This window comes from Dromiciops gliroides, chromosome 1, assembly GCF_019393635.1.
Source record: "Dromiciops gliroides isolate mDroGli1 chromosome 1, mDroGli1.pri, whole genome shotgun sequence".
NCBI lineage: Eukaryota > Metazoa > Chordata > Mammalia > Microbiotheria > Microbiotheriidae > Dromiciops > Dromiciops gliroides.
In genome coordinates, this window is record NC_057861.1 from 654,664,025 (window position 1) to 654,678,251 (window position 14,227).

General features: G+C 35.3%; 1 protein-coding gene across 1 annotated transcript in view; it reads left to right on the top strand.

The window, feature by feature from the left end:
• Positions 1 to 14,227, top strand: part of CNTLN (centlein) — a 427,039-nt gene that overhangs the window by 278,441 nt on the left and 134,371 nt on the right. The window contains 3 exon segments of the mRNA XM_043979121.1: positions 784 to 934; positions 5,792 to 5,882; positions 5,967 to 6,175. Of these exon segments, the coding sequence (XP_043835056.1) occupies positions 784 to 934; positions 5,792 to 5,882; positions 5,967 to 6,175 (451 nt within the window).

The following is a 14,227-nucleotide window of genomic DNA, read 5'->3' on the forward strand; positions in this document are numbered from 1 at the left end:
ACAACTTATATTTGATTGTTAGAATTTCTCAAACCAACAATAATTCACACTAATATGTAATATAATGATTTGAAAATTTGAAAGTAGTGTTTATTTTATCATATATATATATAATATATACACATAACAAGATTTAATAAATTGATATATGTATGCATACATAGCTATATATTTACTCATTTGTTTAGTAAATCTGCCTACATACAAATATAATTAACTATTCCTATCCAAGTTTAAATTAGTTTTACTTTCTCACCATTTCCTTTTATAGCAAAATCCACCTTTTAATACGTCATTTCTTCTGCTTAATACATATAGGCAACTCAATATTTGCATTACTATTATCTTTCTTTGAAAGTGTGTTTTTAAATGGTAGGGCCCATCTGGCAATTCATATAGAACAGTAAGCCATCTCTGACAGGTTTTTCATATGACATTTCCACTAGTATGCATCATTGTAAATTTGCCTGGGGGATATTAGAGATTTGAAAATAATAATTAACTTGATTCTCTGTTGCTGTACTATCATTTTCTTTAATTAACACTACAGCTGTAGCCGCACAGTAAAGCACAAAATAAAATGGAGATTTTATAGTTATGTTGTGGTCCTGATTAATGTGGATGTCTACCCTGTATAATTCCACCCTTCCTCCCAAGTATCCTTGGCATAGTTATAGAATTCAATTCTTTTTAACTTTACTTGATAGAATTATTTAAAGACTCAAACATGGAAAGACATGAATTACTTTAATACATTTTCTTCTTGAATTTTTCTTATGAAAGTGATTCTGAAGAACTGAACTCTCAAAACCTAGGAACAATCATTGTGGAAACATCCCAAAAAGTCAGTCCAAGAGAAGATGAAGGGAAGCAGACAGAAGAACAAGCAAAAGATAAAGAAATTACATTGGCTATAGAAGGTGCAATCAAAAAGGTAATAATATAGCTATATCTATTTATAAAACCTATTTTAATAGCTTTTAAAAAAACTTAAGTTGCCTTATAACGACATCAAGTAACATGATTAATGATTTGAAGTTTAATCTTGCTCCTAATTTGAAAATTCTTTTCAAAAAGAATATAGTAAAGATTAAAATTAATTATATAGTATATCCTGGTAATACTTTATCTGGAAAGCATTAGTTAAAGAAAAATTAGTTATAATTTTTTAAGAAATGAAAATATTGGTAGAAAGGATAACCTCATAAGTTTTAATGTTAATTATATTTAATGTTCTCTACCTCATGAGGACCTACATAAGGGTCTTCATTAGGTAAAGAAACTTTGCACTTACAAAATGTCATTTTTAGCTGCATTTAAATATAAAACAATACATATTTTTTCTTCTGGAGGCAACTTTATTTTTTTTTCCTTTGGAGCAAGTCAGCACTCATGTGGACTATTTTTTTAAAAACACTACCCTTTCCCCCTATCCTTCCAGACAGCCAGGAACCATGTTTAAAGCACTTATTTGTGTCATCCAGTGGACTCAGTGCTAGGGATGCCAAGAAAAGCAAAAAACTCCTTGGTCTCTGCCATCTAAGGGCTCACCTAATGATAATCAATAATACTTTCTCAATGCACTATCATGTCTGCCCTTTAAGCACATACCAGTACAAAGTTGAAGGATAAATGTTTTCTTTTACCCTGAACACTAGATTGTTCTTTCACTAAAACTGTAGGAGACTATGCTCTTTAAAGTTCTTTTAAACCCGATTGTTTAACTGACCAAGACTGACTTCTTTAGGGTTCCTAGCATATCAAAAAGGAACTTTAAAAAGTCTACAATTGACTAGGGGCACAAAACCTTTATAGTTGCTTAGAGTTGATAGACACCATCATAGATCATCTAGGTTGTCTCACACTTCATCAAAGATCCCCAATATGGTAGCTCTTTCAAATGATCATCAACTTCCAGTTGAACACCACCTCAAATAATGGGGATCTCACTATGTTCTATGGGCAGCCCATTCCTTTTTTACATTGCTCCAGTAACAATTAGATATGAAGCTTTTTACTGTTTAAACAAAAAGAAAATAGTTCCTTTCCAACTTTGTGCTGATTTGAATTTTGCACTGGCCTTCCCAATATACCTGGAATGCACTCCCTTTTTATCTTCACCTACTGGAGCCCTTCTGTTATCTTAAGATGCAGTCTAGGCACCAACTTCTGCATGTAGCCTTTCCCTTAACTGCTGGTGCCTTCCTTTCTAAACTATGTTATACTTACTAGATTACTAGAATACTTCATATATGGTCATATTTGTTAACTTTCCATTTATACTGTATATATGTATATATATATATGCATATATATCTATACACACAGACATGTATGTATGTATGGGTGTGTGTGTGTGGGGGGGTACTTGTTGTCTTCTCTATTTAAATGTGAACTCATTGTAAGTATATTTAGTTACCTCCCATTTGGGTTTAGGAAAATAAATCTAATCCATCTTTCAGATGGCAACCCTTCAAATCTGAATACAATGGGTGTAGCCTTACTACCCTCTTAAAATCTCTGCTGAAGACTAAATATTCCTTGTTCCTTCAAATGTGCTTCATAGGACATGATTTTGATTCCTAGTAGAACAATGCCTTATACATAGTAGGTGCTACTTGTATATTTGTTGAACTTAATTGAACTTGATCACAAATGTAACTTACCACTTTGGTAGGCTCAAAAAATATTATTTTGGTGCATGATATTCCTATCTACTAATATGTGATTGTTGACAGATACTATAGCTAGGTGGCACAGTGGCTAGAACACTGAGAGTGGGATGATCTGAGTTCAAATGTGACCTCAGATACTACCTGTGTGACCCTGGGCAAGTAACTTAACAAAAATTTCCTGAAATATCTGGGGCCATCTCCAGTAGTCCTGATACTATATCTTGCTACTGGACCCAGATGGCTCCAGAGGAGAGAGTGAGGTTGGTGACTTTGCATAGCCCTTCCTCACTTAAATTCAATTCATTGCAAGTCATGACATCTGTCATGGTCGTCTTCGAGAACAAAAGACAAATAAAAACCACCACAGCCTAATTGAAGAATTTTTTCCTCATAAAGAATACAGACAAATAATGTATATGGTCTTAAGTCTTTTCAATTGGCCTATACCTTGCTTTATTTGTTTATATGGCGATTATGGAATAATATGACTACCATGCATATTAAATACATATAGTGGGGCAGCTAGGTGACATAGTAGATAAAGCATCAGCCCTGGATTCACGAAGACCTGAGTTCACTTATCTGTGTGACCCTGGGCAAGTCACTTAACCCTCACTGCCCCGCAAAACAAAAACAAAACAAAACAAAACAAAAAAACCAACAACAAAACAAGATACATACAAAGACTGTTGTATCCTTGAAACTATTTTTGTGCAGTAGAAAGAACTCTGTATTTGGAGTCAAAGGTCTTGTGTTTGAATCATACTCCTGAGCTTTACCTTGAGTAAGTTACCTAACATTTTTGGGTTTCTCATCTGTGAAATGAAAGAGTTGGACTCAATCTCTAAATGTTATGAGCTTAAAACATTTTTGGAGTTCTCTTGAAATTTACTCTAATCTGTGACATATTCTTTTTAAACTTGGAGGAGGAAATTGGTTTTTTTCTAATTTGCTAAAGATTAGTTTTCTGCTCAGTCTGGTGATTGTGGGAGATAGCTGATTAAACTAGGAAGTACTATTTTGAGTAAGAAATAATATGTGACCATACAATAAGAATGATTTCCTTGTGTGGCTTTAAATGGGCTCTGGGAATTGTGCCAGAAGAGTAGCTCCAAAAATATTGTGAGCAGTGGATTGGAGAATGTATTGAATGTCACAGGGTAATTAGTTATTTTGAAGGAAAATAATTCACTGAGTCTCAGGATACCAAAAAAAAAATCACCTTTGTAACTTTATAGTCATACTTTATATTTAATCATTCCTTTGGCTTATCCACTATCTGTAAAGTGTACAACCCATTGTGACAATGAGAATTTATGTCAGTATTCTTTATTTTATGGTCTTCAATGGAACTGAATAAATTACAGGTAACATGCATATATTTATCAGCTAATATGGCAGTTATTTTAGATTAGACAGTGCTTTTTTTTCCCTCTGCTAAGAATTGATCTTGGGGGCAGCTAGGTGGAACAGTGGATAAAGCACCAGCCCTGGATTCAGAAGGACCTGATTTTAAATCTGGCCTTAGACACTTGACACTTACTAGCTGTGTGACCCTTGGCAAGTCACTTAAATCTCATTACCCTGCCGCCTCCTCCCAAAAAGAATTGATCTTAAAAATAAATGCCATATTTTAGTTTTAAAATACCATTTTCTTCTTAGTGACTACCAAGAAATGCTTTTTTATGATAATATATCTTTAAAAATGCCACATAAACTAAAATACTTCATTCATTAATTTGTTCCAGAATTAAGGTCTTCAGAGAATTTCTGATTTATGAGAAGCAATCGTTTTTTACAATGAATTTATTCTTATACTAAAGCAAAAAAACAAAACAAAACCCAAAACCAAAACAAAACAAAACAAAAAACCACAACTAAGCACCTAACCAAAATATTCACCATCTAAAAGGAAATCCCACCATAGTAATACTTATTCTTGTTTTCTAGGTTTTAAAACATGTTAATAACTATGTATGTCTATGTCTTTTTAAATTATTTTTTGGAAAGCAATATTTGTTGAGGAATTTTGGAAAGTGAGTCAATATAACTTTATTTTATTGAATCTCAGTATACTATCATCAAGGATTTCTGCAGAAAAGTAAATTCCTTAAGGGAAAGTAATGTTTTTTAACCTACACACATTAATTTCTCTTTTAACCTGGGTACAAACAGAAAGTAGTGGTTGAATTGCTTTCTTAATTTTATAATGATGGGGGCAGCTAGGTGGCGCTGTGGATAAAACACTGGCCCTGGATTCAGGAGAACCTGAATTCAATCAACTCTGGCCTCAGACACTTGAAGCTTACTAGCTGTGTGACCCTGGGCAATTCACTTAACCCTCATTGCCTTGCAAAAAAAACCAAAACCCAAAAATGCCATCAATAAATAAATAAAAATAAAAAATAATTTTATAATGAATATTTCCCCCTTCTGTGCTGAAAAATATTTCAAGAATATATTATTTTCATAATTCATATGAGTCATCTTTTCTTACATCTTTGCATAGATATCTGAAAGCCTTATACTCGAAGATACTCCTTGATTATCTCTGTCATCAGAGGACAAGGGTAGCATGTGTAATTGAAACACACAGATTATTTTTAAAAATCAATTCAATTAGTGGTTTCAGTCTCTTCCTCCTGTTATTACTGGTAACTAAATAGAACAACTGAAGTTTCATTTCTTCTGTTTGCCCAGGTCCACTGCTGACATCATAGTGAAATATCCAAGGGATCGTCAGGCAGGATTGAAAAGAGGAGCAATGGATTTATATACCCAGAACCAAAATAATCAAAGTCTCACAATATGTTTTATTTTAATACTTGACACATTTGGTCCTATATTTCTTTATTGGGCCTAAAAGTTCATTTTGGCAAGTTGATTTGACCTTCTGCCTGCCAGTTGAATTTCAGTACATAAATTAGCTAATCCTAACCAATAAATTGTGGGTTTGGGGCAAGTACAAAATAAAATTTTGCTAACATTTTTCGTATTTATTTGATAAGAATTTTATTTGTGTTCTTCTTGTTTTAAGTAAGTGAAACTATTGTTTTATTTTATTTAACTAGAATTTTTAAATACTAATCTAATTTGTATGAGGCTTTTAAATTCAGGATATCAATAATAAGGATTCTAGAAGATCATCTTCACAGAAGAAGAAAATTAGTGCTTTGAGAAGTGCATATGCACCAGCTACTATTAAAGGTGAGAATGTATTGAAACTGTATAACTGTCATTTTAAATCTTACAAAAGACTAGAAACCATTATTTACCATGTTATTTGTTTAGTTAACAAAGAGAATGAGCACAATGTAAACTTCGGGAAATCAGTATTACGTGAACGAGTTTCATCCATGCAGCAGCAAATCAATACGCTACAGGATTTGAAAAAGTCCGCTGAAGCTTGTAATAAAGAATTAAAAGAAGCCAATGAAAAGCTTACACAGCAACAAGAAATAACTGATCAAAAACTTCAGACTACCAAACAGACAATAAAGGTAAAGATAAATTTAGTGATAAATTGTATCACAAGATAATGACAACTACATATTTTATTTATAATATTGTTTAACTCACATTTATGCAATTTACATATGTATATAAATCTGTTGTTCAGTAATTTAAGTAGGTGCATTACTAGATTTATTTAATAAGAAAATGCACTCAAGAAGGAAGTTGCATGGGGAATTGGCAGTTAGTTACTAATTTAAAAAAACAATATGATCCTATTAATTCTTAGTTTCATATTCTATTTTACATTTCATTTTTTGGTACTCTTCCATAGTGGTTTTGGTCTTTATTCTGTGTTACATCTTAGTTTTTATCATAATCATAAATGAGTTAATTAACATATTGACATTATATCCAACTTTTGTATGAAAATAGTAATTTGATTCACATAAATTTTAACCTAAATAATCTAACTTAATTTGCTCATTTAAAAAGTGACTCGTTTGGAATTTAAAGCTCTTCACTACCTGTCTCCTTCTTAACTTTCCAATCTTGTACACTTCTTTTCCTCTTCATGCACTCTGCAATCCAATCCTACATATTAGCTTATTACCTGTTCTGGCGCACAACACTCCATCTTTCGTCTCTGTGCTTTTGCCCAGGCTGTTCATTATGCTTTAAATGCTTCTCATCCTCACGCATGTCTGCCTCTTAGAATTCCTGACTTGTTTGAAGACTCAGATCCAGCTACTCCTTTATTGTCCCCTTTCCTCTCCTCAGCTGCTGGGGCCTTTCCCTCCATGTTTACTTTGTATAGACCTGGATATACCCTATTTTCCCCATTAGAACTTAAGCCCTTGAGATCAGAGGATGGGTGTGTTTTTGTTGTTGTTTTTTAACCAGAATTTAGCATTGTGTCAGGCAACCCAGTAGGTGCTTAATAAATACTTGTTGAGGGGGCTGCTAGGTGGTGAAGTGGATAAAGCACTGGCCCTGAATTCAGGAGGACCTGAGTTCAAATCCGGCCTCAGACACCTGACACTTAACTAGCTGTGTGACCTTAGGCAAGTCACTTAACCCCAATTGCCTCACCAAAAAAACCCCACAAAAAAAACAAACAAACCAAAAAACAAAAAAGAAATACTTGTTGATTAGTTAATCTATTCAATTGAGCTGATCCTTATGCATATCCTAATTCAGTCATAAAGCAATTCAAGCTTTTCTTTTAAAGGAAAGATACATTCCTGTTAATTTCTAAGGGAAGTCAGGAGGACCTGAGTTCAAATGTGACTTCAGTCACTTGACACTTACTAGCTGTGTGACCCTGGGCAAGTCACTTAACCCCAATTGCCTCACCCCCCCAAAAAAAATTCTAAGGGAAAGATGTGGGGAAATTATTTTATATTAAAACAACCATTAATTTGTCTTAATTCTACTGTCCATTATTTTGTTTATCTTGACTGGAAAAAGCATGATTAGTAAACCTTTTAATTATTGCATAGGATTAGTTTTAGTCTCCCAGTGTCTGCACCCTAGTTCAGTTCTGGGTTTAAAACTGTATGTTAGAGGAGAGGCTAGGTGGTGCAGTGGACAAAGCACCAGTCCTGGATTCAAGAGGGCCTGAGTTCAAATCTGGCCTCAAACACTTGACACTTACCAGTGTGACCTTGGGCAAGTCACTTAACCCTCACTGCCCTGCCAAAAAAAACCAAAAAACAACCCCCCCCCCTCCAAAATTGTATTGTTATCTGTACCTAGTTTTCAAACTTTTTTTTTTGGTCAGGCAATTGGGGTTAAGTGACTTGCATAGGGTCATACAGCTAGTAAGTATTAAGTGTCTGAGGCCAGATTTGAACTCAGGTCCTTCTGATTCCAGGGCCAGTGCTCTATCCACTGCGCCACCTGGCTGCCCCCAGTTTTCAAACTTTTAATGGAAGATTAAGGACAGCTCAGTGTAGCCAGATGACTCACTGGTGTTAAGAGGGCTGGTTCCATTCTTGAAGTCTGGAGATCCGTAATGGACAGGATCAAATCCTGTGTCACTATTTAGATGAGATGGTTAAATTATAGCCCCTAGATGTTCCCAACTTTCTTTTATAAGTCAAGGGAACCTAATTCCACTCAGGGGTGAAAGTTTGCCAAATGCTCCTTCAAAACTTCATAACTGATGACAATTTTTCTTACTTTAGTGTTACTTAAGGCCATAAGTTATTTGGTCTTACATTCTGAAAACAAATGAAAAGCTTTATAAAATGAGATGACTATTAGAAACATACTCAGAATAGAATAATACAAAATATATGGCATTGCAGAAACTTGGGATTTGAACAAAAGAACAATTTTCTTCATCCCAACTGTAACAGAAGCACATTTTATTTGGAAACTGAAAAATGGTAGGTGAGTCAATTGCCTTGGACCTGCTTATAACTTGATGCTCTATGAGCAAAAAAGATAAAAGAATACTGCAGGAATTAAACTAAAAATCTGTTTGATACGTTGACATTTTTTCCCTTCTTAGCAACTAATTTTAATTCCCTTTTTTACAACTAATTACTCTTGAGGTGCTGTGGTAGTGCTATCAAGTGGGAAATCCACATTTTAAACAGAGATTTGGACTACCAGCCAAGTGAAAATTAAGGAGATAAAACATGCTGTTCATGTACATTTTAGAGAGCACAGTGGTTCAACTGATCACATGACTTGTAATCCACATTCTTCTCTGAACATGGGGTAAGAAAGCTATCCAAAATAGCTTAGGCCAGTCATTGCAAACTTCAAGTTGTTACAAAGTAAATGCCATACTTATGATATTGCACAATAAGTGGTCTTAAATTTCCATTAAAATCTCCATTGGGCTAGATATAAGTTTTCTGGTTATGGAAATATATAAGAAATATTGAAGAGAGTAAAAATGACCTTTGAAAGTGATATTGGAATATTTTCACTTTAAAAATGACTACAAAATTAATTCAAAATATTTCACCAACTATGAGGCAGCCAAATAAGTATGACTCATAATTGATTAAAATTACATTTCTTTCTAATATTCTATCCACTTGAATAATGTAGTAAAATTTTATAAACATTAGTTTTTTCTCTGGATAAATTAGCATTTTTAAGGGACTTGAAACTGAAAAAGTATGTTAGTTTTATGTACAGACAGATTTATTCTTCAGTCAGTATTTTATTATAATCTCTGAGGTCTATAACATTAAAAATGTAGCCCATGTTAAAGCACTAAAGATATTCCATTTGTCAACATATTATATAGTTCATGGAACCTGAGGATTTGGGGTATCTTTTGATCTTGGGTGGGGGAGGGCAAGGGGAGGTCCTTAGGTATTCCTTTGTAAAGAATTACACTCTCACACACAGTCCAATTAGAATTAAAACGGTCATTTATTGGGCACTAGAGAAAATGACTAAGAGGGAAGTCAAAGTCTTGTGGTAAAATAATGGAATTTGGCAGACACCTCGGGTCCCACCTGAATGACCTAGTACTGTTTGGGAAACCTACTAGGGATGATTGGATATGGGCCACACCTGTCCTGTCCTGAGTGACATATGCTGCTGATGTCAGCAGGAGAACCACTCTCTGATCCAGCTTGAAGGACCTCCCTTTTGGGGGAGAGAGAGTAAAAGTAGAAAAAGGAATGCTCACTGAGGGGAGCGCTCTCTTCCTGTTGGTTTGTCCAGTGGGCTCCTTTTCCAGTCAGCTTTCCTGCGGGCCCTTCTGGTGGGCTTTCTGGGGGGCTTTTCCTGCCAGTGCTGGATGCACAACTATCTCCTATTGAAGCTACGGACCCCAGGTGGTGAGTTAATAAAACGAATCTGGCTCTTTGAATTATCTGAGCTGGAAGTAAGTTTGGGGATTGTATAGGCTTTTCTTAGAGTTAGGGGGATTATCCATTTTTCTTTTTCTCTATTCCCTTGTCCTTGACTTTATTAATTTCACCTTTGCTGTGTATTTTATTTTCATTAATAAAACCTGATTTGTTTGTGGAAAAGAGGCTGTTAAGCTCCTTTCTTATTGGTCTGGGAGAAATAACTAAAAAGGGCAGTTTGGAGGGGAGGAAGCTTTGGACCTAGAGGTCCCTCATTATTTTCTGGACCCCAATATTATGGCGAGCCACCCAATTAATTCTCCCCATATTAAATTTGCCGCTTAAAGTTTCAAGGGGAGGAGATGTCTTAGAAATGTCTTCCTTGGGGGAGCTAGGTGGCCCAGTGGATAAAGCACTGACCCTGGATTCAGGAGGACCTGAGTTCAAATCTGGCTTCAGACACTTGGCACATACTAGGTGTGTGACCCAGGGCAAATCACTTAACCCTCATGGGCCCCCAAAAAAAGAAAAAAAAAAAGACTAAAGAAACATCTTCCTCCCAGAATAGAAGGAAGGTCAAAGCTTTTATAGAGGATAGATGGTTTGACCAAATAAAAATGGAAAGTTCCCTTTGGGGGTGGGGTGGGGAAAGATTCCTGAGAATTAGGGATTTTATTTATTTATTTATTTGGGGGGGTGGGGTGGATGAAAGTCCTGACCTCTGGAGTTATCTCTGTTTCCTAGGTAGTAGACACACCTAATTGACTTTCCTGATATAGAATCTCCCCATATTTCTTAGGTGTGTCCATCCTGACATCTAGTTGGCCAAGCTAAACTTTAATAGTCCCTTAATTCCTCCATATGTCTGTCCCGTTATCCCGTCACCTTTGGTTTTCCTTCTCACAGGAGAAACTTCATTTGACTTAAACTAAGCCCATGTCAATCTCAATAAAACTTTTTATCAGAAGAACATGAACTTTGTTGTGAGCATTTGGTTATATGAAGTTTAATTCTGTGATTCTCTTTCTTGCCTTTTGAAATGGCAATAGTAATTCAGGTGATTTTGTCTACTAAGGTGTCTATTTTTGTCCTTTTTAGACATAATATTAAAGTTATTGTTCTCACTACTGAATCAAATTTCTGCTTATCAGCCAGTAAAGAAGTTTTTCATTGAATGTGCATTTGTACCATCTATTTAATAATGATTCCAGTCCTTTAGAGTACCATACAGAATATAATCAAAGAATTTCTTAAAATTCAAGAAAGCCTTTATTTTAGGAATATTAACTTTCCATGTCCTTTCAGTTAAAAAGCATTATGGTGATAGTGGTTTAGCAGAGGTTGCTTTTGAGACTTTTGGAATTAGTTATATTTAAACAACAAAACTTATACATGCATAGCAAGTTCTATTGAACAATCTGTGTGAACTATTTGATGGGCCAACATACTAAAAAAAAAGGTAAGCATTATTTTAACTTTACAATAAGTTTTTATAGTTTAGACAAAAATGCCACACCATCCTACTAAAATTCCTGTCAAGTAATCTTTTTTTTTTTTTTTTTTCGGGGCAATGGGGTAAGTGACTTGCCCAGGGTCACACAGCTAGTAAGTGTCAAGTGTCTGAGGCCAGATTTGAACTCAGGTACTCCTGAGTCCAGGGCCGGTGCTTTACCACTGCACCACCTAGCTGCCCCGTCAAGTAATCTTAATCAAATGAATTCTTTGGGTTCAGGTCAATTTCTGTATTTAAAAAAATGCTTCATTGGCTTGAGTGATTTATGAAACAAAATTTGTAACCTAGAATAGAAATAGTTCATAGGCACAAAGTGATAAATTCAGAATAAGATAAATGACTTGTTTTATGATTTTCCAAAGCAAATACCGCAAATTTCCTTAAAAATCTACAATACAGTATCATTTCTCCTTTTGTCTGACCTTCTGAGTCATAACTAGCAATATTTTTACCTAATGTTTAATGGTAGAGAGAAAGAGGTAAAAGAGAAGCTTACATGGACTGAGTGGTGGATAGGTGGCATCCTTTACCAGGTATTCATCCTAGTAAGGAGAAAGTGGGTTCTTTACTGGCGAAGGACTAGCCATTATTGGGAAGGGGAAGAAGAGATACAGAGGCTGTGGCCACTGGGAGGTAAGACCTACCGCAGGGGATATTGCTAGAACATTACCAGTGAATGTGCAGCAGTGGAGGGCAGAAGAATATTCTGTTGTCAGGGTTTGAGTTGTAAAGGGGAGGTAGGTTGCCCATAGTTGGTCAGTCTGTAGGGAAAGAATCATACTACTATTGACAGAGCCATCTGGGTCAAGTGGTAAGATATACATCAGGACTATTCCAGAAGGCCCAGATGCTGCAGGAGAGACCTTGGAATTTTAAACTAAAGCTTTTTACTGATCTCAGTTTATCTGAAGCAAAGCTTGCTCTGGGATTAAGGGTAGGTAAGAAAAGAGAAAGGCCACTTTTGCCTAGTCAAAAAGAAAGTAAATAAAGAAATAGATTGGGGTTGGGTGGGGAAATGACCCTCAGGGGTTTCTGGCCAAAATAGAAACACTTTCTATTTATGCATACTGAGTCATCTGGAGGCCAAACAATGGTCAAATGAGGCCTGGGTGGGAACCTATTGTTGGCCAGTTAATCAGAGCCAGATCTATTTGGGTTTAAGGTATGGTCCTTAAAAGAAATCTAGCACTTAAACCCCAAGACATCTAATGGGGTTTCAAGGAACAAACTTATTCTTTTGGGCAGAGCATTTGAAGGACATTCCTGGGGACCCAACTGGCCAGCTTCAGTTAGGCAATGCAGTGCTGGCCAGTTGGGTCCCTAGTAGGACCTCTGTTATTCACAGAACATTGGTTATTGTTTGTCCTTCATTCTGGAAGATGAACATGACATCAGGTGAGATGTCATGACTTGTAGTGAACTGGATTTAAATGAAGAAGGACTATGCACAGTCACCAACCTCACTCCTCCAGAGCCATCTGGGTCCTGTGGCAAGATAAACATCAGGACGACTGGAGATGGCCCCCACTATTGACAGAGACAGAGCTGGGTAAGGCAGGCAGGTGAAAAAGTGACCTATTGAAAAAGAAAAGCAGTGATCATTTTCCAAGGTGGAATAGATAGGGGAGGAAATGCCTATAGAAAAGTGCTATTGGTACCTTCAAACTTTTCCACTTAGGATGAAGTCCCTGATGCCCCACCCCAATTAATTTCTGTTTTATAAAGAAAAAATTAATATGTAATATATACTTGCAGAAATTAAGTACTTTTGTATCTAGCTTATATCTCATATGAAGATTGGAATAATTTGATTAAAGTATTAGAAAGATAATTCTAAATTATGTATATGTGTATATAAATTACATATATACTTTTAAAAATTTTTTATTATAGTCTGACAAATTTTTTAAAAATGATCTCATATAGAATTTTAATTAATTCACCTACAATATTTTTGTCATATCTAAGTTACAATATCAATTACAAGAATTCTTAAAAATAATAATAGACATTTCTATTTAAAGTTTTGAGTTCCAAATTCTAGCCCTTCTTCTCTCCCTTCCTCCCCCACAGTAAGCAATCAAATATAGGTTATACATGTGCAATTATGTAAGACATTACCATATTAATCATTTTGTATAAGAAAATTTGAACAAAAGAAAAAAGGAAAGAGTGAAAAATAGTATGTTTCAGTCTGTGTTCAGTCAATTTCAGTTCATTCGGACGGATAGGATGCTTTATCATTGGTCATAATTAGTAATTAGTCATAATAATCACAATTTATCATTAACTGAGAATAGTTAAGTCATTCACATTTCTTCATCAAACAATATTGCTGTCACTGTGCACAACATTCTCCTGGTTCTGTTCACTTCACATTAATTAAGTAACATTAATCCATACAATTCTTTCCAAGATTTTCTGAAATCATCTCAATTGTCATTTCTTATAGCACAATACTATTCTATCACAATTATATACTACAGCTTGTTTAGCTATTCCCCAATTGATGGGCATTCCTTTTATTCCTTTCATTTCCAATTTTTAGCCACTACAAAAGGAGCTGCTGTAAATTTTTTGTGTGTGCAGATAGGTCTTTTTCTCTTTTGGGGATGTCTTTGGGATATAAACTTAGCACTGATATTGCTGGATCATAGGGTATGCACAGGGGCAGCTATATGGCACAGTGGATAGAGCACTGGCCCTGGAGTCAGGAGTACCTGAGTTCAAATCCAGCCTTAGACACTTAACACTTACTATCT